This window comes from Plectropomus leopardus, chromosome 4 (assembly GCF_008729295.1).
Source record: "Plectropomus leopardus isolate mb chromosome 4, YSFRI_Pleo_2.0, whole genome shotgun sequence".
Lineage (NCBI taxonomy): Eukaryota > Metazoa > Chordata > Actinopteri > Perciformes > Serranidae > Plectropomus > Plectropomus leopardus.
The window spans coordinates 18,763,471-18,787,916 of record NC_056466.1 but is presented as its reverse complement, the minus strand read 5'-3'; the positions used below and the strand labels follow the sequence as shown (position 1 = coordinate 18,787,916).

Here is a 24,446-nt window from a genome sequence, read left to right as displayed (position 1 = left end):
TCTGATTTATACTCATAAACAAGCTTAACAGCACGAAAGACCATTAGGACGATAACTAAGGGTTCGCAAAACTTTGCTTGACAGACACAAACATAATTAGATAACTATATTAAGCATACAGACTCAAAAGGAACTACAGAAATAACATACAACCTAAACCACACGGATGTATTCTTACCATTTAATCCTCTTATATATTTTGTATAGTTTAAAAGACGATGTGAGACAGCCTTTTATTTACGTGTCATATTTTATCTAACACTGACTGCACAGTCACATTAGCTTGTTACAAGCCACAAGCTTCACTGTAATTTGTACTATACCTTTCTAAGTCTTTAAAATGAGGTTACATCATATAGGAGGGGAAGGTTTTATTAACAAAAACATCTGCAGAAATATTGTTTGTATAATCAAGTGATTTTCAAAGACAACACTGAACTCAGCTTGAACTACTTAGGATTTTAAAACACTGAGATGGAGCTTCTTTTTTTAACATTTTGCCTCTTTTTCATGACCTTTTGCACTTCCTTGAATAAAAATTCTGCCACGTGTACCCAACAATTATCTGTCGTTATGTGTACTTTGATACAAATATGGATAAAGATGCAGATTTTTTTTTTAATCTCAGTATTGTGTTTTCTCAAAATTACACATGTAGAGGTTTGTGGTTAGAGATATTGCTTTATAGATTGAAATGTAAGCTTTTTTTTTTACAACCCCTGAAGGTTAATCTGCAGGATTCATGAAAAATTTGTGTAAAAAAAAATCACAGTTTGTTTCCTCACCATCTTGGATCTGGCATTCATGTTTGAGAGATTGGCAGGAGTTCAGCAGAGGGCGAGACAGGATGTTAAATCTGTTCCTCTACTCAGGCAAAGTATGCATAGAGAAAAATGTTAATGCTGACCACCAGGAGCGCGTTGGCACAGCAGAACCTGGACCAGAACACGCTCTCTCTGACACTCTGAACTCTGGGGGCTGGAGTCTCCTCCGACTGCCGTGCCGCTGAGATACACAGTCCTGTCCCCTGACCGCATGTGACCCGCCGTGTTGGCTCAGAGCCTGCAGCACACACACACACACACACACACACACAAGCAGACACAGGAAGTTACTCAGCCAATAACTACAGCAGCATATGTATGTGTGTGTGTGTGTGTGTGTGTGTGCGTGTAGATGACTGTTTATCACATGATGGTTGGTTTTATTCCAGTAGTGTCTTACTCTGGGAGCTACGGTGGCTGACAGAAGATACTTTCTGTAGAGGAATTTCTCTCTGTGGCTCTTCAGTCAGAGTCCACCAGGTCAGGTTACACACCTGAAGGTAAAAGAACATTTTTATTGACAAGCAATTAAATTATGGCATAGATACAACCTGTATGTTTAAGCTGGAGTGTCTACATTGAGTTTGACATTTTTTCAATATGCTCATTCACTTTCTTACAGACAGGCAGTTGAGAAGATCAGTGCTAGAGTAATGTTTGTGCTGTAAATCTGAAACTGCCTGTACGCTTAACTTAGCAAAAAGTCTGGACATGGCAAAACAGCTCACCTGGCTCAAAACATACTGTATCTGCCTACCACCACCACATCTATAGCTAGATAAAACGTACACCCAAAATATGACATGTTATGGCCCAGCCACAACCATCATGAAAGAACTAGTGGCGACTCATGCCTTACGTCGCCTGTATTTTGGACAAAATGTTGCACTTGGGCACATTGCAAAGACTACAACCAACTAGCAAGTACATTCAGGGCCTGCATGAGAGGAAACTAGTACGCAAGTTAGGGAGATATATCAATCCATGTGTTAATGTGATTATGTGCTACATGAAAATAGCCAATCGACTTATGGATTTTTGTTGAGACATACGGAAAGTTTGTCTCAACACTGTGTGTGTGTGTAAAACACAAATCCACAAATGAAGAACTGAGATGTACAAATGCCTTTTTGATTCACAAATAGAAACTGGATTCACAAATACCTGTTTGAAAGTTTTAAATGTTGTATTTATTTGTAAAAGATTTGAGTCTATTCAAAGATTTTTTTTTTTTAATTTGTGGATTTTGTTTGTGTGTTTGCAGATCAGTTTTATATTTGCAAACATTTTTGTGAATTTACACCTTTTTTGTATTTGTGGAAGGATATTTGCCTTGCACTTACAAACAATAACATTAAACATCAGGAAACGTTTCTGCAAAAAACTCAATGGCAAAAACAATTGGCAAAAAAAATCTTGTCAAATATAACAAGTTTGTCTTAATCTGACTTTCTCTTGACTTAAGTTTGTTTGCTTCTTTTACTTCTGTGCCTCTTCTTGTTCTCCACAGAGGTCTTGCTCTAATGTAGGAGAGTCGGTGGCACCTCCTGCATGTCTGGGCCTTGTTTCATACTCCGCCCATGAAGGGAGGTTAAGGATGACAGTGAGGTTTACAGTATACGGGGGAGGTTCTAGTTTTGTAGTTTTCTAGCTCTACTAATTCTCTAAAAACAAGGTCTTTCATCTGAAAAGCTACTGTTTGCATTTTGGGTTCACACACAGGCCAGAGTAACGTCAGATGACAAATGTATCACCGGCTTTAAAATATGATGAATTCTGTATGTCTTTCTTTTGTGTGCAACAAAAGTTCTTCTGTACTGTAAGATTTTGCTCTTTGGTTGAGTGTTGATCTTTTGGATTTAGACAGGCATGTTCTCGTTGACTATCTTGTAAGATGGAGGCCAGCCTTCAGATAATATGTGTTCTTTTACCTCAGATTTAACTCTCTGTATATAGCGTCACAGGCGTACCAAAAGCAAAATACTTACATAAGCATTACTTCCCAAATACATCTATTATTTACTGTATCTGTGTGTACACACCTGTTCGTGGTTGGGCGGCGGTGTGAGCAGTGATACTATAGTAACCACGATAGCAGTGAGCCCACAGAGCAGAATTGCGAAATGGAGGTAATGGACGCTGCGCAGGACTGCAGGTGCAGAGTCCACAATGCCACATCTGGGAGGCGGGAAGGCAAACTCCAGCACCATCCTACACACGCCCACCACCAAACCCACCATCAGGCCCCAGAATGCACCCTGAACACACACACACAAACACACGCATTTCATTACCGGCCTACCTGAGTTAACAAGCTGAACTCTCTGCTGCTGAAGGCATCAGTATATTGGGTGTGTCGGGCTCATTAAACTCTTACTTTCCCACGTGAGAATCTGTCATCATCATGTCACTTAAGTACACACACGTGCAGCAAAACAAATGACTCTCAGTCTTTGTTCCACTGTCAGTGAAGAATGTGATCTGTGTGGTTCGAATCAACGCGTGAAAATAATCACCTTGTCGCAGCACACAATGCAAAGACCTGTAACTCTGCCTCACTTTTTATTATAATTGTCTTTCTCTCCCTTATTCCTAACACTCTCTTCTCCAAACCATTTCTTGTTTTATTTCTCTTTCTTTCTCATGTGAAAGTTTGACAAAAAACATGTATGTTGACAGTTATTATTGTTATTATGTTGCCAACTGATGTGAAATGGTCTGTTTTTCTGATTTTAGTTCATATAAATCCTAAAACATCAAACATAGGCCTTTCTCTTTATGTATTTTATGGAGTTAAATCATAAAATCTACACTTCTAGGGTTAACACAAAAGGAGACAGAGACGACTACATCAAAAGACACCACACGTGCTCGATATAATGACACTAATTACAGGGTTAATCTGTATTTTTACGATTTGAGTGTGCCACTTTGGTTCAAAGACTACAGGCGTCATGATCCCATTTAAATAGGTCTACATTTTTTTGCTCTCTACAGCGTCAAACTAGTCAGTCTGTGTCACATCCTGTGGTGTAACGCATGCCCTTTGACCCCATGAGTCAACACCATCAAGATTCTTGGTGCGATATGCTCACTGTGTTTATCTGAAGAAATAGAAAGCTCAGGCCTTTTGTGTCACAGTGCTATTGAACCTTTTCAATAACCTGCTGTGGAGATGTAAAGTGAAATGATAATTAGCACTGAACACAAAATACAATTAAGGGTGTACTTTACATGTAGTTGGTAAAAAGCTGGACAAATTTGACCTGACTTGGCAGGATTGATCTGTTTGAGGTGCTAAAGAAAAAGTCACAGGCTCAACGAAGTCAGTTGAATTCATCCTCTGGGGAACATGAAAGTCTGTACAAAATTTTATGGCAATCTGTACAAGAGTTGGTGAGATATTTCAGTCTGCAAGAGCTAATAACTATTGTATGTGACACTGATATTTATTCAACAGGCAAATCACCCACTGAGTGTTTGCTGGGTGTTGTCAACCCATAATGTAACCTCAGGCAAGTTAATTGGGAACACAATTTAATGAAAGTAAAACTAAAAAAAGTCTCTTTGTACCTTTATTCGGAGTGGTAAAAGGTGATATTTATCATACAATAAAGAGGTACAACCTTTCCATTCTTAAAAACCTGAAAGATTCCTCTTTTTTTTGGTGGTTAAACAGCATGTCTACAGGGAGCAGACACACCCAGGATTTGCTCTATTAACACAGAGATTCTATCCTGACTATCCAGTGGACTCGTCTTTACTTGCAGTCGAAAAAATGTTTCATCATGTGTGTTATAAGCTCTGTGTTAATACAAATTTCTAATACCGCAGTGTTATCACGATTACCTCCCTCTGTTAATCTTTATCTTCAATCACACTTTCCCTCACTTGCACTCTCTTATCAGTCAGGAACACTTTCATTTATTCAAGTGAAGGAGCAGCGAGTTCATGCTGCTTCTTAAGCTGAGGAAATAATAAACAATGCACTTCATAAAATGAGCTAGAAACACAAAGGCATTCATGTGTGCTCCACACCAAGCAGTGAGGGATGTTGCCAGCTGGATCCCATGTGGAGCTAATAAAGCCGTACACTAGTACAGTGTGGGAAAAAGGACAAACATTGCAGGAAAAACTCAAAACTCCAGGGAGTTCTGGTGAGTACTTCTTGAAGTAAAATTTGAGTTAAGTTTGGTTATAATTGCAACAGAACTAATCTATGATTCCTTTGTCCTGAAAAGTAATATCTTGTGTTTTTTGATGTACTCCAAAGAGTTCTTTGAAATGAATCTAACAGTTTATTTTCATTATTTAATAAGGTGTACAAGTGCGTTTCTGACAGTAATAAGTTTTGAAGCAATCTGACAATTGAATTATCCTACTGACAGAAATTGATAACTAAGTGTCAAATTCTGTCAGTGTTGATTAAGTCATTTATTAAAGCAAAAAAGCTAAACTTTTGTTCTTTCAAGCTTCACAGATGTGAAGATTTTCTGCCTTATTTCTCTCTTATTTGAGTTTTGACTTTATCAGACACAATAAACAATTTCAAGACATCCCATTGGACTGTGTGGACATTGGTGGGCATCTTTCACTATTTTACAACTATTACAAGATTTACAACAATGAAAATAACTTGTGTGCATGATACCTGCTCGTTGGTTCTCTTCCAGAAGACCGCCAGTGTGAAGACTGCAGTGACGGGTGGAGCGAGGTAGCTCGTCACTGACTGGATGTAAACGTACAGCTGTCCGCTGTTTGCTGACTGCAGGATGGGGATCCACACCACACTTACAACCACCAAGATAACAGTCACGATCCTGAAATAAACACATCTCTTTCACTTCTCTTTTCTTAATTGATCCTAGTTCTCCCTACACAACATGATCAGAGTGCATATGTCAGCTGGCACCACCCAGGGCTCTTTCTCAGGGACACTAAAGCAGGACAGATGCTCTTTGACCACTGACAATTCATCTGAGAGAGACATACCTGCCGACCAGCAGTAGCTCTCTCTCTGAGGCTCGTGGGCGATGCTTCTTCCAGATGTCCATGGTGAAGAGTGTAGAGCTACTGTTAAAGATGGAGGTCAGCGATGACATCAGAGCAGCCATCATCACCGCTATCATAAGTCCACGCAAGCCTGTAATACAACACACAAATAAACATACACAAACAGGTGGGGGGTGATCAAAGCAGTGATACATTTGGAAATAAATTGTGTTCTCACCACTTGGCATAAGTTCAATGACCAGTTTGGGAAAGGCGATGTTGGAGCATCCCACCTCAGCTCCACACACTCGCACACACTCTTCTGGATCCACACATCCTACAGAGTCTGAAATATGAAGACACAGTTCGTTAACACAGGGGTGTAAAATGTTCTACTCATGCAACATTCATGTTCTTTTGCTGAAATGTCTATTCATGAAGATGTGGAGCATCTGGAGTAAAATATAAGTACAAACATAGTTAATTTGTTTTGCAGTTAATAAGTCTAAAATAATACAGATTATTGTTATTTGAGGCTATTATCATATTCTCAGTAAATATGGCTCTGTTTGGACATATCATTTGCAAAAGATGATCAAATTTAATCCTTCTACTGGATAAGTATATTATATTTACTATATTATACTGTGGCAAATTACAGCATTTTGCTACAAAAAACAGATGCTTTTCATGAATATTTACACAAAATTCTGCTGAGGTTGCTGTTATTAGTAAATTCATTCATTTTTTGCACAGTGAGTTAATATTGGCATGTGCAAAAACCCCATGCAAGTGTGTCAACAACTATGAACATGTGAAATACCACCATGCTTTGTAACAAAACAATACACTTTCTTTCATGGGAAATAAGTGTCAGTCAGTCAGTAGCATAAATTTCTGCTGAATTCGCCTGTGATTTACAATTTGTATTCTCTCTTTAAATGTTTTTTGGATAATTCAGCACTGTTAGATATTAAAAAGTACACTCACAACAAGGTTCGCCTGTCTATTTGTTACATCTCGATCCAGGTTACCCTTAACTTGACCTCATTTTAACTGCATTAACCCTGATCCAGACACGCATGAGTAATTTCTGACAATGTCTTATCACTAAAACTCCTGCAGACTTTACAATGACACATCACAAACCAGCAGTCATATTATTAGCTTGATTTTATATTGCATTACCTAAATAGGAAATATGTCCAGCTAACATTCACTTTCTAAAGATTATTATTAATAAGTTAGTCAGTTTTAAACTGGCCTAATGCCAGTTTTAAAAAAAAGTTACATTTTGAGTAGCCTTTAACTGTTATTACAGCAGAGAAAAGCAAAAAAAAAAAACAACAACATAGAAGTTGGTGTCTACTGGTTATTAGGCTACACTGTCTCTTTGTAAGGGTCCTGTTTTGGGATGAAAAACAAGATTTGTGTCCAGACAGGAGGGTGGAGTTAACAGCCCCTCCTTCCTAACTAACTACCGGACACTCCGCCTTTCTGCCCCCGGTGACAGAGCTTCCGTTGCCGGATTCCAGGGACAGACACGCACCGGCAACTCCACACTGTTCGCTGGACCTCGATGAACTTTCTGTCTGGAGTAACTTTTATAAGGAAAATAAGGACAGATAAACCGACGTGGACTCGGACCCAGTGAAAGCTGAGACACGTAGGCGTCACGCTGGAGATATTTACGACTTTCTGTGCTTCGGGGAACTCAACAAGTTGCCATTTTTTTGTATTAAGCAGCGGTGAACCGTGAACCGACGCTCCGACAAAAAAGAGGAGAAGTGAGTCGTCAGCACAACAGCTAGTTTGAGTCATAAATAGTTTCAACACTTTTTAAAAGGAGGATTAATGACTGTTTTCTCTCACATAAGTGCGTGTTCCGCTTTAGTTTGACTCACTGGCAGACACTCATTCTTCAGGACAGCTGCCTGCCTTCATGTCCGCCGGGCCCCGCGGCTGGAGCAGCTGACCCGGGCAACCGCTGCAGTTAGTCGGCCCCTGTCAGGTGAAGGCGTGGCGCTGGGCGGAGGTGCTTTGTTCATCCACACCTGAATGAGCGCGTTTTTGTGTAGTAACCTGAGACCGTGTTCAGGAACTGTTCTTGTGGTTTATTCTCCTTAGATGAAAATCTTTACCCAGCAGAGGATCTGTTTACCACCTCACGAGCCCATGTCGCGCGGACACGCTATGGACCGTAATGACAGATCGCACTTTTTCGAGGTTTGACCCTGTAGGACCGACGCGTGAAAACTGGGTCAGAGCTGTTTCGGTGCTTAACTGTTTGTTGACCGGTTGGATATATCGAGGTCATGGCGCTGTCTCAGGTTCAGTGTCTGGACAATCACCACGTCAACTGGCGCGTGAGCGAGAGCAAACCGGAGTTTTTCTACAGTGAGGACCAGCGGCTGGCGCTCGAGGCTCTCGTCAACAACGGCCGCGATGCGTTCACGGAGTACATCAGCAAGAACGAGGTCCGGCAGTTCCTCTCGGAACCGGAGCAGGAGCGCATTGTACGCACAGTGGAGCTTTACCGGCCCGGGCACGAGCATCACCAGAAGCCGGAGACCCCAGTCACCCCTGGGCCAGGGAACCACACCCCGGGGTCCGGGGACGATCTGGGAGATTGTGAGGTGTCGCTCCAATACTGGCCGGATCGGTCTGAGGCCTCAGTAGCGGAGCTGGACCTCGGCTGGCCCGATGCCATTTCATATCGAGGGGTCACGCGCGTGACCGTGTACACCCAACCTCCAACTGAGGGGCAAACGCACATCAAGGAAGTGGTGCGCAAGACCATTGCATCAGCGCAGAGGGTAGGCAGCGAGGAAGATGATGGTGGTGATCATGATGATGTTATGTTGCATTGATGAAGTTCACCAAATCCAACAGATATAACAGTAACAGAGCAACACTGAGCACTCATGTAATCCGGTACAACAGCCCTGATTTAAATACCCTGCCAACCTTATGTTACTTACACATGTAAGAAGACAGTGTTGTTGTATAGGATTGCTTTTTGTTGCAGACAGTGGTGAACAAAGTACACAACTCTATTACTTGAGTCAAAGTAAAGATACTACTGGACATATATATTACTTTGATACAAGTAAAAGTTAGAGTCAAAATACTACTTGAGCTACAGTACTGGAATATTTCCTTCTAAGAATACTTTAATATTTAAAGTACTTTAAACAAGTGCATTGTTGTGTATTGTCACAATACATTTACAAAAACCTGTTACTCTAAATCAGAAATGTACTGACCTGCCTGTAAAGCCTGTGGAATGAAAACCTTGTTGAATATGCTGCAAAGCCTATAGAAATACTCTTTGAATAGCAAATTAACATAAGGACCAGCATTGTCATTTTAACTTTTTATAAACCAATAAACAACCTCAACATCACAGTTCCAGAACAAACAAACCACTCGCAGAACTGCATGATCACAGTTTATGGAGTTTTGCATTTAAGAAAAGAAAAAAAATCTTTTGCTGGCTTTAAAGCAAATGTAACAAGTACGAAAAGCCCTCATAGAAATGTAGTGGAGGCAAAGTAATATGTTTCCAAAAAAAAGCTGCTCAAGTAAAGTACAGATACTCAAAAACTGTACTTAAGCAAATGTACTTTGGTACTGTCCACCACTGGTTGTAAGGTGTTTATATTTGGCCTCTCCACTTACATATAAATGCAACAGGCTGCAATCTACCACAACCCCAGAAACTACAAGGCAGTGCTTGTTAAACACAGTAAAAAGAAGTTTATAGGCTTCACAGCGTACTGGGGATACTGAGTTCACAAGTAGGATTAGCCAGCAACTTGCAACTATTTTAATATTTGTTTCAGTTGTTTTTCAATCACATATTCTTTAGTTTCAGCATCTTCTACATCAGGTTTTGCAATTTTTCTGTCATATCTTTTGGATTTGAACTGTTGATATAATAATAATAATAATGGGCATATTAATTAATAATGAAAGCAGTTGTTAGTTGTGGCTCTATTTGCGTCAAGTTGCATGACAAAGTTACATGTTTTTGTCTACATTAAGCTATTAAATCCCTGACAGATTAGGAATGATTGTTTTGATCAGAGGTGTGATATCCTTTGTTGTTTTCTCCACTCACATTGCTGACGGTGATGCAGTTGTAAACATTGAGCTAGAACAACTTCCTTTAGTTTTGGCATTGAAAATAAAATTTGGCATTGAAAAGTAACATTGGCACAAAAACAACCCAAGGAAAAAAGTAACATATGCATTAAAATGCTTTTAGTTTTATAAAAAAAGAAATTTGCATTCTTATGCGTTTCTTAATGACAAGCTTCAGAATTTTTCTTCATGTCAGGCTTCGGACCTGCCTGTGGTCCATGAGAGTGACATTCTGTGTTTAGTACGTGCTCTCCTCGTCCCCCTCCCCTCAAAGCCCTCCTCTCTGCACCAACAGGGTGAAAGTTGAAACTGAAAAAAAAAAAACCAGCCTGACAGTGAAAAATCTGAAGATCATCACTGAAGAACACATTAAAATGCAACCTTCTTTCCTTTCCCTTTTTCTCTCACATGATGCAACACACTCACACAAGCACACAACAAAGTTTCAACAAAACAAGTCTGATCTTGACACGATGGTGGAAAAAAAGCCCTGATGTCAGTGAACATGTTGCATGCTGTCATCCTTTACCTTGACCTAATATTGGCCTATATAAATCCTGGCACACACACATATAGTCACATTAGTCAAATTTTGGCTCAAGGCGACAAAAGACATACATTTTCTGGATTCATTTCCAGTAGGAAATCATTTTTCTCTGCTTGGATGGCACTATGCCAAAAACTTTTTTCCCCAAGGTTGCTCCTCAGCTGAACTCAGCTAACAACAAGTTGCTCCACTGGTAAGATTTGTGTGCGTAGTATCTTATGGGCATGTGTTATACTTGTCCTCTTTTTTAGTTTTTAAAAACTTTATTAAGGATTGACAAGACCGCGTGTTATCATACATAAATGCTATCACAAGTTTATTTGAAGTCTGTAGTAACATATTCTCACCTCAGTGTTCACTAACTAGCTTTTTCCAAAGCTTTATTGATCATTTTATTCACTGAGCAGTGTTAATGAAGTACCTGAAAGTCATACTTGAGTAAAACTGCAGATATCTACCGAGAAATAACTTAAAGGTTCAAGTCATCTTTTAGAATATCACTTGGGTAAAAGTCTTAAAATATCCAATATTTACGATACTCAAGTATCTAAAGTAATTTTCTGATATTAAATGTACATAAGTATTAAAAGTAAATGCTGTTAATAAAAAAAAGCAAGTGGTCGATTTCTGAAAATGTTGAAATGTATTTCTTTGTAACATTTACTTTAACGTACCACCTTCAAAATTGAGTATTCCTTTCAAATGAGGACAACAATTACTTTTTTTTGTCTTTAAGGATTTAAAGAGCAAATTCCAGTTTTTCCTTCCCTCCCACTCCTTCATTAGTTGTCCCTCCTTGCTTTCTATTTTGTAGTAAGTTACTAAGATGCTTGGGGGAAATGTAGTGGAGTAAAAGTAAAAGTTGGCACAAATACTCAAGTAAAGTACAGATACTCCCAAAAAATACTTAAGTACTGAAACAAAGTATTATTACTACGCTACAATGCACCACTGTCACCAACTTGTTTGTCTTTGGGATCAAAATCTATCTAGTTTTAAATAATAAACTGGGTCAGCTGAAAAGTGAATAGACAGTGCTGTGTGAAGAGCACCATGTTGTCACTTGTGTTGTTGAAACCCCAGAACAAACACTGTCCACACATTTCACATTTTATCACCACTCTGCAAAGCACTCTTTGTTTCCAGCTTTTCTTTATGGTCAGACATTTCTTTGTTTTTGACAGTTTAATTGACTTTTCAGATGCAGGTCCCCTAAGTGCCTAGCTTCCTTTGAGGATTTAATGTGTTTAATATTGTTAAATCAAACCCACTCTCACACACCAGGACACACTAACGCCATTTTCCATTTTGGTTTCCTCTGTGTGTTTGTGTGTGCGCAGGTGATAGCCGTGGTAATGGATGTGTTTACAGATGTGGATATCTTTCGGGACCTGCTGGATGCAAGCTACAAACGCAGGGTTCCTGTATATATAATTATTGACACGGCTGCAGTCCCCTGCTTTCTTTCCATGTGTGGCAGAGCTGGTATGCACCGCGGACACCTAAAGGTATACACACACACACACACACACACACACACACACACACACACAATGTTTTGATAAGCTGGGAGATGAGCTAGTTGGATAGATGGCTACTCTTGATAAGTATGTAATAATAGAAACATGTTTATTTTGATAAGCTTCAGTTCCAACATTTCAAATAAAAATGTGTTTTTATTAAAGACACATTTCCAATCATATTACTATAAAAGGAAAATATTTGAAGATAGTGGTCATGATTGACGCAGGTGAAACAGGTTTTTGCCTGCAGGCTTTGATAAGGTGCATGCACCAGCTAGTTGTTTTGCCATAGGCTTAATGTCTTTGCTATTCATTGCCTGTCTGAGTTGAACTGGTCTAGGCAGTAACAGAAAACGCTTAATGTTTCGTGAGGGCTTTTCTAAATGTGTTGGACAAGAAAGACACTTGGCACATTCCTCTCTGTGCTGCAGACAATTAAATAAACCACACGCACTCTCACTTTCCTTTCTGTAAATGTTTATCTTTCATTTCTCCTTCTGCTTTCCTCACAGCATTAACCATCAGACCTCCCCTGTCTTTCAACGTCTTTCTAATGTGCTTTCTCTGCTGATATTACGATCATTTACGACTCCTGTTTTTCCCCTGTGAGATTTCGCAGAGAACACTTACTTATGCGGTAACGCAGAGCCAGGAACCACACCCTTATCACAGGGCCAAAGACAAACATCGCAGGGTGTGTCGTACAAGCATGCGCATACATACAGTCCATGTTCTAACCTGTAGAGTCAATCAACCCAATTTCATGGTGGTATTAGTAGAAAACAACTGTTCTACAGTAGCAAGAAAACTCATTCTTTTCCTCTTTTGCTTCCCTTTAGTTAACCAAAATCTATCAACAATAAATCAATGAGAGCTTGTCTTTACATAGCATTAACCCTATGTGTTCTGTATGTGTGTGTAGAATCTACGTGTGCGCTCCTGTGGAGGTGTGGAGTTCTTCACACGGTCGGCACAAAAGGTGCGTGGAGCACTGAGTGAGAGGTTCCTCCTAGTGGATGGAGACAGAGCCATCTCTGGTTCATACAGGTGAGGAGTACGTTGTGAGTGTGCATGAACTCAGTGCATTTCTGTGCATTGTTTCTTTGTGCATTTAAAGCTGCTTTAATTATATTCACAACTAGGCCTATGCGATGTGTGAAAGGTGATACATTAAGAGACAAACCCACAGCCGACTGTCAGCTGACTCGACATTTTGGTGCGCATTGTTTCAGTTTTCCGGCCAGTGACTTCACTGGTTTGGTTCAGTCTCATCACTCCTACCCAGTTTCAGCCGCAGAGTGCAGCTGTTTTCAGTGAAAAAGCACAAAAACCCACAATGTACTCACTGCTCTGCACCAAACAGCAGAGAAAAAATTTGTTGAGTAGCCAGAAACACGACACCAAATGAATCCTAATGTTGCTCCACGTCTGATGGATGTGTAAATGGGCAGCCGTCAGCTAACTCATTCTCCATAATAACTGAAAGGATAACTGAAAAGGATGAAAGCAAAGAAAGTGACAGCACCAAAATTGTTCAAGGTTTTTCCAAACAAAGACTTGACTTCAAAATATTTTGAAATATGCCATAATGACTGCATATAAATACTGCATATTTGCAGCCTGTAGTTTACACAGACCTTTTACTGACAGTGAAACGGGCAGATCTTTCACAACTTTAAACCTTCACCTCAACACACCGAGTTTATAGTTACCAATTTACCAATGCATCTGTATGATCTCATAGGCTGTAAGGTGAATATACGTGTTCAGGAAGTATGCTATCAGAGCATAATGTGATGCATGACTTCAGGGTACAATGTCTAGTGTAATGATTAAACTATAAGTTGGGTTCTCGTAGTGAGAGTTGTGACGACTGAAGAAAGAGTGATTGTATGTAGTAAGAGTGTATGTGACAAACATGAATTAAAAAAAGATTGAGTGAAAAAAAAATCAGTGAATCATTGAAATCAGTGAGAATCTGTCAGATGAGCACATATTTGGGGAGTCACTACTGTGAATTTATGTTTCCATGTCTTTCTTTTCAGCTTCACCTGGTCCTCATCTCGTTTGGACCGTAACCTCATCACTGTGATAACAGGACAGGCGGTGGAGACTTTCGACCTGCAGTTTCGTGAGCTTTACCTCCTGTCCAGAGGTGTGTCTCTCAGCAAGGTCCCCATGGTAGATGAGCCAATCCCCGACCCGCTTCCTCAGGCAGCTCCTGCTCCAGTGTCAACTGCTGTGGCCAGGAAGCTCATCAATCCCAAATATGCCCTTGTTGCCACGGGGACCCACACAAGTCCCTCTTCTTCTGACCAAAATTCCAGCAACAAGAACTCCCAGAATCCCACTGGGCTAAAGTTAATGAAAGGACGTCTTAAGGAAGTCATTGAGGAGCCACCTTTACATCCGGGATTAGCACATCTGGAGAAAGCATACCTGATCCCGTACCTGCCCACCTGGCCAGAGCCAGACCCACCAAGTGACGTGATTGGCTTTATCAACATCAGGGATGAAAAACGAGCCAATAAGGTTCACTTACAGAGGTCAGAGAGGTTTGAGGTCAGCCAGGCTATACGCTTCAGGGCACCATTGGCGCTACCGCCACAGAAAGAAGAACCAGCTGCAAGGCGGGACGCAAAAACTGCAGGAGCAGCAGAAAATTCACCTGGGAATACAAGTGCAAATGCCTCAACTCCCGTGAGTCCAATCAAAAAAGAGCTCAAAGAGCAAATGCACACAGATCACAACAAAGACCAAACTGATGCAACTGATTCCAGAGCGCCCCCTCAGCAGCCCGACACACACAAACCAAATGCACCACCACCATCTAATGTTCCTGCTGATTCACAGCCAACAGACAGCACTAAAGAAACTCCAGAGGCTCAAACTGCAGAACCCCCAGTTCCTAAACGCCGCACACTGCAGTTAGTCATAGACCCTGCCTCTCCAGAGGAGCCTGGCCAACCTCAGATCACTCTGATGAAAATGGACGAATTAGAAAGCCTAGACAGCTTCAACAAAAAAAGAAACCAGAGGGAGCAGATGCCACTCCGTGGCCGTCTAACATCAAAAGACGACGGGGAAGATTCTGGCAGCACCGCTGAGGGCAGCCAAGACAGCACCAAGGTCATGTGTGACCGAGCAGTCAATGAAGATCCATCAAGTAACTCCACAGCATCAGACGAGGAGTTTTATGAATGTCCCCAGCAGGAGCCAAGTGACGAACGGAGCAATGGCGTGACGTCAGGGTCAGGTCGCGGGCATCGCCAAGGGGACGGGGTCAACATGATGGCCCGCTTCTCCCAGAGCATGTTGGATCTGCGTGAGCCTGTCCCATCAGAAGACAGCTCTGCCCTCATCCGCCAATCACAAAAGCTCCGCAGACAAGGACAACCCTCACCGCATAGGCACATAGGACAGGTGAGCACCCAGTAAAATTAATATTTCTAAAACTTTGGTGTTGAAACAATTAGTCAGTCATTCACCTATTTAACTGACGGATAATACCTAGCCAGAAATGTATATTTTAAATTCTTTAAATGCCATGTATTTGCCCGTCACAGGTTGTGAAATGTGAGGGTTTGCCAAGAACATGTAAATATTTAGATTTTAGACTTGATCCAAAACCTGGGTCGGGGAAATTGTGATAGCCATTTATCACTGTTTCTGACATTTGACAGACTAAACAAACATTAGATTCATAATGATGATGATGAAAAGAAAATTTAATTGTAGAGGTCAAATGATTAGTTAATTGACTGATAGGAAACTATCAATCAAAGATCGCTAAATTTAAAATCAAGCAAGTTTAGTTTTTTTCAGCGTACTTATTGTGAGAACCTGCTTTTTTCCTCTGTCTTATATCATAGTAAACTGAATATATTTTGATTTTGGACTTTTGGTCCGACAAAATAAGCACTATAAAGACATCACAGTGGGCTTTAAGGAATTAAAGGGGAAGTATGCCCATTTTCAAAATTCATACATTATTTTTATGGTCTAAGGCAATTCAGAAGTATTAGTAGCCATGAATAACTCCAAAATCCAAAAGCTAGAGTGCTTAAACTCAAATTTGCCTCTGTCATAGTATTCAAGGTCTGGAGCTGCTCCATAGACAATAAATGATGAAAGAGTTTCTAAGTGACAGTGAGAGCACCCACATTCATTGTCCAGACTTTATACTTGATGACATCAGAAGTTTGAGACTCACTTCTCTGGTTTCTGGCTTTGAGAGAGAATAACTCATGTTCACAAATATTGATTTAACTTTCCTTGGTCATGAAAATAATAATAACATATTGCAATTCTTATTTTAAGTTGTGTTCCCCGTTAAGATGAGTATTGTTTTTTTTTTTTTTAAATTTTTTTTATATTTAATAGACTAAAATATCACACAAAAATCAGCAGATTACTTAATGGAAATAATTGTTAGTTGTAGCCCTAGGTAACTTACATATACAAGTAGATGTTGACACAATGCTTGTCTACAACATTTAAATCCCTTTTTAATGTTAAATGAGTAATTACTTAGTGCAGAGGTTTCCAGGAATAATTGTCATGAACAATGATGCAGTTTTGTGATAAAAAGAAAGACTCATGCACTCTCACACACACACACTTCTATAAATCCCACTGAAAATGGGTTTGTCTCACCAGGGGTGTCAATGCAAGCCGCTACCTGCTTACAGTAAACAAGTCATTCCTTTTCCAAATTAAAAAGGTGTGTATGTGTGCATCATCGTCCGCCCACAAGTGTGTGCACGCACCTGGATAAAGAGCTCGGCTGATCATGCCGGGGAGGATGATGAAGATGAAGGGCAGCATCTTCAGATAGGCAGCCAGGATTGATGCGCCTTTCACATGACTCATGTTCTTAGCAGACAGGGACCGTTGTACAATCACCTACGCACACAGAAACACAAGTAATAAGAATGATAGAACTAACGTTATTTATATAGCATATTTTTAAAATACATAAAAAAATGAAATGTATAGTGTAGTGAATTATACAAAGATAATGTTTCAACAGATTGTTTTCTGAATTAAAAGAACAAATGCACTAAAAGCACAAAATGAAAACAATTTAAGAAAATGCAGCTCTAGAATTCTGTGTTTTTAGGAGAGTGGATGGCCAACAACCAACAAGTGCTTTACAGGCAGGCCTTAAACACTTGGTTCAGATGGTTGCAACTTTCTAATTAAGATTCAAGAAAAACATGTATTTCACTTTTAATGCTTTGCAAATAAAAGCACTGAACGTTAGAGACTGTAGGATCAAATGCACTAAGATCCAATTGGCATGGAAATCAAAATTAGTCAAGCTAAATTTTAATTTCCCTGTACTGAACATATCTTAACTATGATGATACTGATGAAACTGCAGCTTTGTGAGAGGATGAAACTATTTTTTGGGACGTTGTGGTAATGGCCTTGTAGCCATTTCCCCTATTTTTCAACAAGCCCACATAGCATTGGTAATGTGCCATTTCAGAGAACCCTTTATGTTGTTAAATTATGGCTGACTAGCTTTCATACACAGAGTGGAAGAGTGGAAGCTTATCAGCTTTGCTTGCCAATGTTAGCACTGATTTCTACACTTTTTATCCACTAAAATGAGTACGTTTGTACAATTTTTTGATCGCAGGGAAACCACATTAAATAGGCAATAAACTGCTTTCCCATTGCCAGCAGTAGACGCGTCTGACTTTCTGTCTTATATCTCCTGGTGTGTCATTTTCGACGTCCCAAGCCAAAAACAGGTTAGCAAACAACAGAAAGCGGCATGAAGCCAATGGAAATGTTAGGGTGTTTTTTTCTCTTAATTATAAAGTCCATCATTCGAACTTGATGCCAACTAAATTTTGAAGGATGTTTAAGCGCTGCTTGGATCAAGACGTATGGTATTTTGTGACACCCTGTCATTGCATTGCCCTGGCACAGAGGCTAAAATTAGTACATCCACCCAAGTGAGGTATTTCCATCATCACTGATCGGAGACGGAGCAGATAAACACCAGTGACTACTACAGAGTCATTTGTCCCAGGAGTGAATGCTGATTGTAGCCTTTCCCATTTAATACAAAAGCCAGATGAAGCTAGTGGGTATTAGTGTTTTTTTTGTTTAGTATGAAAGGGGCTCTATAGACATTACCTCTTTTCCACTGCACAAAAAAACCATTAACACCCACTAACATCTGGCTCTAATGCAATGGGAAATTGTACAATCTGCATTCACATCGAGTCAGTTGACTTGGCAGTAATCAGTGGTATTTATTGGCTTCGGATCGGCATTGATGGAAACACAACACCCTGGTGCACGCGCTAATTTTAGCTCTTTATCCAGCAAGATGCAATGACAAGTCACCACTAGTTACATTCCCTCTCCCCCTAAGCAGCACTAAAACATCCATCCAAATGAGTCTGCACTGAGTTTGAAAGAGAGACTGAATAAGTAAGAGAAATACAAGGAGAAGTAATCACCGTTAAGTTTTCACAGTGCTCCCTCCAGGCTGCTTTCTACTTTTAACCTGTTCTCCAGCCTGCCCTTTACATCAAATGTAACACACCAAAAAACAACAACACACATACTCGTCTGCTGCAGAGCCGTGTTTACAGCTTTGCTCATCTGGCAATGGGAATGCAGTTTATAGCCTATTATTAGCCCCGTGTTTAAAAAACTTGCATGCATGTGCTAATTGTGGTGGAAAAGGGGTATTTCTTACTATGATTAAAGTCACACAGAGATTTCAGCTATTGGGGTTAATGTTTCAATTGAAAACATGACTAACTCAAGAGTGACTCAGTGATTACAGCTACTGATCTATCTGAGATAATTGAAGGAAATTCTGTAGACTGCTCTGACTCATGGTATAATTTGAGTCAAGGGAGAAGTAAATCTTAGAAAAATCGACATAAAAATGGAAACTTAATGATTCTTTGGAAATGTTTGAGTATTTCGACAGAATCACAATGCTTATAATATCTTCTAAGTAGTGAATCCCTGCGTCACGTACATAAAATGGAATAATGCAAAGCAAAGTCTGTCTCAACTGGTTAGTCTTTAGCCACCAGTCAGGTCAGACTTCTGTGTTTATTTGCATATCTTTAAACATTACAGTTATGGCTGAAAATGACAACAGACATAAACAAGTTTGCAGATTTCACACATCTCCGCAATTGAATTGATTGCCAGTTGTCTTGTCGTAAGAGATTATTGTTGCTAGTGCAACGTCACAATAATTTCGTTTGTAGGTAGAGAACAGTAAAGGACCAGGGACAGATCCCTGAAGTACTCCATGTGTGAAATGGGTAATGGAGGATTTACAGTCCTGTAGCCTCACAAAAAAACACCATGTTTAACTCTACAGTTCATGATGTCCAACTAATCTTTCCCTTCTTCTGCTCTCTGTCTAGCTGTTCCAGACCTCAAAATCGCCAGGTCGTGATGCACGACAAAAAGGGCCCAAAGTAATAATTGCCAAACCAGGAAGTTTTCACCGCCCTACCCGAGCAGCTGTCCCTGTGATTGGAGGACACCGTTACTGGCAGGGTCAATTGCTACAGCCAGACTCGGCCCGGCTACGCGTAGAAACACGCTCCGGTCGGTCACCACGACGCCACAGCCCGGGCTACAGGAAGACGGATCACTCCTCGCCTCAGCCACCAGCCAACCCTTCAGGGCTTCTAGGAGTATCTTTCTCAAAACTGAACAATTTTAGACACTTAAGGGCACGAGGTGGAGGGCCGCAGAAGAAAGCATCTCAATATAACAAGGCTGACAGGTAGAACTGTGGGCTGGCACAGGTACACAAGGATGATTGCTGACATACAGACTTCCTGCTAAGAAAGTTGTGACTCTCCAGTGTGGAATATGCTTTCTTTCTGATGTGTCATTTCCTGTTTTTAAACCCTGAAGGTCAACATTAAGGACTATTTAATTGAGAATTTTTCGACTATGCCAACAAGAGTTAGCAGTTTGATTTGATGTTACATTAAAAGATATTGTCTGTAAATGAATCATATCACCTTCCAAACCAATACTTCATGGTTAAAATGACTGGATAGTCTCAGTAGTTTCTGAAAGATAATGAATTTTAGAGGGAGATACAGATATCTCGAAGGAAATGAACCTACTCTTTTTTAAGGGATCCTTTCAAGAGTTGTGCTAAGATTTCTACTATATACAGGGTATTTTGTTGATGATAATCAGTCTGCTGTTGGTCAGCTGTGATATTCTTCTCTGCCAACTCAGGCACTACAGTTTTGTAACAATCCTTTGAACAAATATTTCTTAATTACCTCAACTGCTTTCCTTTTTCTGGATTTTGTACTGTAAATTGTATTTTTCCAAATCCATTCAACATAGATGCATTGTGTCTGTGAGATCACCCAATTATGTCTCCTTACTGAGTTGAGAGTCATGTTCTGGTGATTGGTTACTGATGGTGTTCGGGTGGGGCTGCTGTGTTGATGGTATGTATGAAATTGTAAACACTGATGTGGGACCAAAAGAAAATGTTCTAAATAAAAACGCAGATTGTTGCTGTCTCAGCTCTGTTGTTGCCTCAAGAAGGTTGGGTACATCAACAGCTAACTGAAGAATCCTGCAGCAGTTTACATCTTAATGTTTCAGGAAAGTTTATCAAAGGAACAGGAAAATAACTCAAATCTTTGGCATCTGCACCCTCACAATTGATCAGTTTGATGATTATGTCTGTCTGTGTGTGTACTCTGCAGTAGTTTTAGGTATGTCTGCTTTTCCCTCATAGACAGCAGAAAAATATAATTGTAGCTTCTAGCTTTCACAGGGGAAAGCCTGGAGTTTCGGTTTGGCGCAAAATCACCAAAATCAGGGCAACAGGGTGGAGCTTTTTCTTTTTCTTTTGCTGAGATTTGTGTATGCAGCCGCTCCAGTGAGCAAAGAATCCAAAAACGGCAAATGCTGTTGATTAATTGAAGTCCCTGCCATGTTTAACAAAAGTAACCTTGACTGAAAGTGAAAGCATAGCACCTTTTGTAAAGGCCTTGAGGACAAAGTAATGCCATGTGTTTGGGAGGCACTGAGTATACGAATGAATACATAAGACTTGGATTATACTGCACAAGTTGCACAAAAGACTATAAATTACCTTCAATTCATCAAGAATTTTCTTGATTCTTTGCTCACCAGAGGCATGTGAGAAAAGCAGAGTTTTCTTAATTAATTCAAAGTAACATGCGGTGAGTAATTGATGTACAAATGGTCATTTGTGGGATGAAATATTCCTTTAACACTTCTTTTTAGTTAGCGCTTATGTAGCAATCTCCTAATGGCCATTAGTGGAACTGCATTATGAGTCAGGTTTCTGTTTATTTCGCCTGTATTTGTGTATAGATGTACCTGGTCAGTGCACCAGTACCAGGTGGCCAGTATTGTGAGTCCTAGAGTCATTCCGGGCCAGGGCAGGTCTCCGGTGACGGCGTCTCTGAACAGGTGCATGGCGTCCTGACGAGGCAGATGGCAGGTACTGTTGGGAATGATCTTACTGGGCACCGCCATGCTGTACACACGCTCCAAGTTGCTGTAGCCACCAATCTTGTTAAAGGCTGTGGACCAAGAGCAAATGACTCTTAACTATACAATCCTTAAAAATAACTGCAGTAGTTGTGCTTGTTTATTATTGATGATGTACATACCAGTGATTGTTAGGATGATTGCTCCAACAATCATGATGAATGTCTGAAGAGTGTCAGTGTAGATGACAGCAGCAAGACCACCTGAAAGGACGCAAGTGCATGTGTGCTGGTAATCTTGGAATGCATCTAAAAACATGAAAGTTTTGCAAGATGTAATTGTGTCTAAGTATGTGTGGTTGTTTGTGTACCTGCAATAGTATAGAGAGCAGTGACCACCAGCATGAGGACAGTGGACAGGTAGAGGTTCCATCCCAGACACACCTGAACAAACAAGGCTCCAGAGTACAGGTCAGTCTGGTGATGGAAACATGACAAAGATTCTTATAGCAGATGATGTTAAGTGCTGGAAGGCAAATGCAGTCAAATGATGCGTTTGAATCTGCTTTTTTGTGTGACTTTACTGATATCTTTGTGAAGACGGACAACAGCAGTGAGAGGACAGCCAGGTAAGTTCTGATCCTCTCTCCTCCGAAACGACGGCCCAGGTATTCTGGCATTGTCACGATCTGAACACACACACATTTTCAACACAACACAGCTACACAGAGAAGGCAAACTTAAGAAGCTCCACATGATTTTTAGTATGATCCTTCAATTAGCAACTGGTATAAGCAGACAAGGCTGATTACACTTCCCCTGGTTTAAAGATAATTATGTACCAACAGAGATGCATAGAGTTATTTATGTTCTTTGTCAGACCATTGGTGTGTATGTGGTGTAACACCCTGTTGGGGAATTTTCTAGGTGGGGAATGCTGTTAAAGAGAATGTGTCTTGGCACCTAAATACCTGCTGAACCAGCCTTAACAAGCAGACATGCACCCGTGTGTGTGTGTGTGTGTGTGTGTGTGTGTGTGTGTGTGTGTGTGTGTGTGTGTGTGTGCAAACTAACCCCTGAAGAGATATAGACAGGCACAAACACCCAGGCCAGAGCCAGCAGCACATAGGTGGCCTGAGAAACAGAAGAAAAGGAGATGGAGAGGTTTGACCTGATCGTCCACAACAGTCACCTCAGGAAGTAAACACCTTTCTGGTCAAACTGAGGTAAAACTTTTAACTCTTTTGGCCCTCTGCATGTGCAAGCTTTTCCACTGTTACTGTGGACTGACTCATGCCTACTACCCACCACATAATACCACGTAATATTAAAAACGTTCTGCTGCTGCCCCCTGCAGCGGGCTGCCAGCAACAGGAAGTGAAAACACAAATAAACACTGCAAAACTAACCCTTTAATCTGGCAAATGTTCAGTGAGGTTACTTGATAAAATAACTACTAAATTGTTGATGTCACTTGTTTTCTTTTCAGAAACGAGAGGGTGATTTGTCATTGTTGCTGCATGTTGTTTTTGTCTCACATAGCTTTTGTTTGTCTAGTCGGCTCTATTAAAACTACAAGAGAAATAACATGCATGCGGATTAGGAAGCGAGCTCCGCTTCATTCCAGACTGTAATGTGTTTAGTTACTATTAACAGATTTATTAAAATAGTATGTCATAATGATTTTTTGAATGGACAGATGTGTGTGCGCCTGTATGTGTGCATGTGTGTGTGTGTGTGTGTGTGTGTGTGTGTACTCACATTCCATTCAAAACCAGTAACAGCAATGCCTCCAGCAGCTCCAGTCCCAGCCAGACCAATAAACAAACGGAGCCTTCTGAACTGGCAAAGAGAGACGCTCCAATCTGTGTGAGTATTCAGATAGTATCAATATAACTGCGTAAAAATACTCTGTTACAAGTAAAAGTCATGCATTCCTAATCTTAGTATCAGCAATAAATGGTACTTTAAGTATCAAAAGGTAAAGTATTTTTGCTTTAGGGAAGTTAATTATACATTGTCGGTAGTGCTGAGCCATCAATCCATAGTGTCATTTTACTACTGTCACTAAGCGAGGTTGAGCGAGTTTTAGCTACCAAATTCAGAGCTCTAGTTCTCAACCTGGGGTCCAGTGACCCCAAGGGGTCCCATGAAATGGGGAATTGTTTATTTTCACTGTTTAAATCACAACAGAAGTGAGACCAAAGTAATTACGAGTCATAAAAGTGACAATATTGATCACAGGTTTCACTGTGGTTGACAGCTATATTTCTGGTCCCACTCATATCTATAAATCAAGATCTTTTCAGTTGAAGCAAATTCTCAAAATTAAATTGGGATATGTGGCCTGATGTGCATCAGTTTGGGGTCCTTCACATAAAAGAGGCCTTTATCCACAGAAACACATTCAGGATGCAACAGAGCAGATCATGAGACACTCACCGGCCACCAGCCATGTCCCGTCCAGCCAGGAAATATCCGCTCAGAGTATTCCTGCTCACCCTGCATGATGACTAACAGAGAAAAGTGTTACACAAGAGCACCCACAACACAAACACATAAACTGAACATGCACACACACATAAATATACACCTCTGACTCTCACCCAGATGCCGACAGCGAGGTTGAGAAGAAAGTAGGTTACTATGACGATAACGTCAGAGAAGCTGAAGGACTGAGACAGGGCGTAAAAGTTGATGGTAGAGTTAGACATCCTCAGTGTTCACAACACACGCTTCAAAAATACACTAAAATTACACTTCCTGTATGGCCCTTTCCTTACAGCTACACACACCCCTGTTGAATCTAACACTCACACCGGTGCAATCACTCTCATTAACCGCCTCTCATAATCTGACACTGTAGACCTACTTTGCAAACAACCAAAAACACCAAGAAGAACACATTACACTCTCTAAA

At 40.5% G+C, this 24,446-nt stretch overlaps 2 protein-coding genes across 2 annotated transcripts; one reads left to right on the top strand and one right to left on the bottom strand.

Moving 5' to 3' along the window:
• Positions 1–363: 363 nt before the first annotated feature.
• Positions 364–24,228, bottom strand: LOC121941824 (sodium/glucose cotransporter 5-like). The gene is given in 17 exon segments (XM_042484705.1): positions 364–1,062; positions 1,225–1,318; positions 2,867–3,082; positions 5,476–5,644; positions 5,817–5,967; positions 6,055–6,162; positions 16,802–16,937; positions 21,414–21,619; positions 21,710–21,790; positions 21,898–22,003; positions 22,111–22,215; positions 22,601–22,660; positions 23,288–23,355; positions 23,358–23,391; positions 23,969–23,979; positions 23,982–24,039; positions 24,133–24,228. Coding segments are annotated over 16 exon segments (1,740 nt in total). The 5' UTR covers positions 23,983–24,039; positions 24,133–24,228; the 3' UTR covers positions 364–868.
• Positions 7,358–20,585, top strand: LOC121941823 (protein FAM83G). Its single transcript, XM_042484704.1, has 5 exons — positions 7,358–8,632; positions 11,850–12,017; positions 12,955–13,079; positions 14,078–15,455; positions 19,448–20,585. Exons 1-5 carry the CDS (start codon positions 8,132–8,134, stop codon positions 19,817–19,819), a joined length of 2,544 nt encoding a protein of 847 aa, XP_042340638.1. The 5' UTR covers positions 7,358–8,131; the 3' UTR covers positions 19,820–20,585.
• Positions 24,229–24,446: the final 218 nt, after the last annotated feature.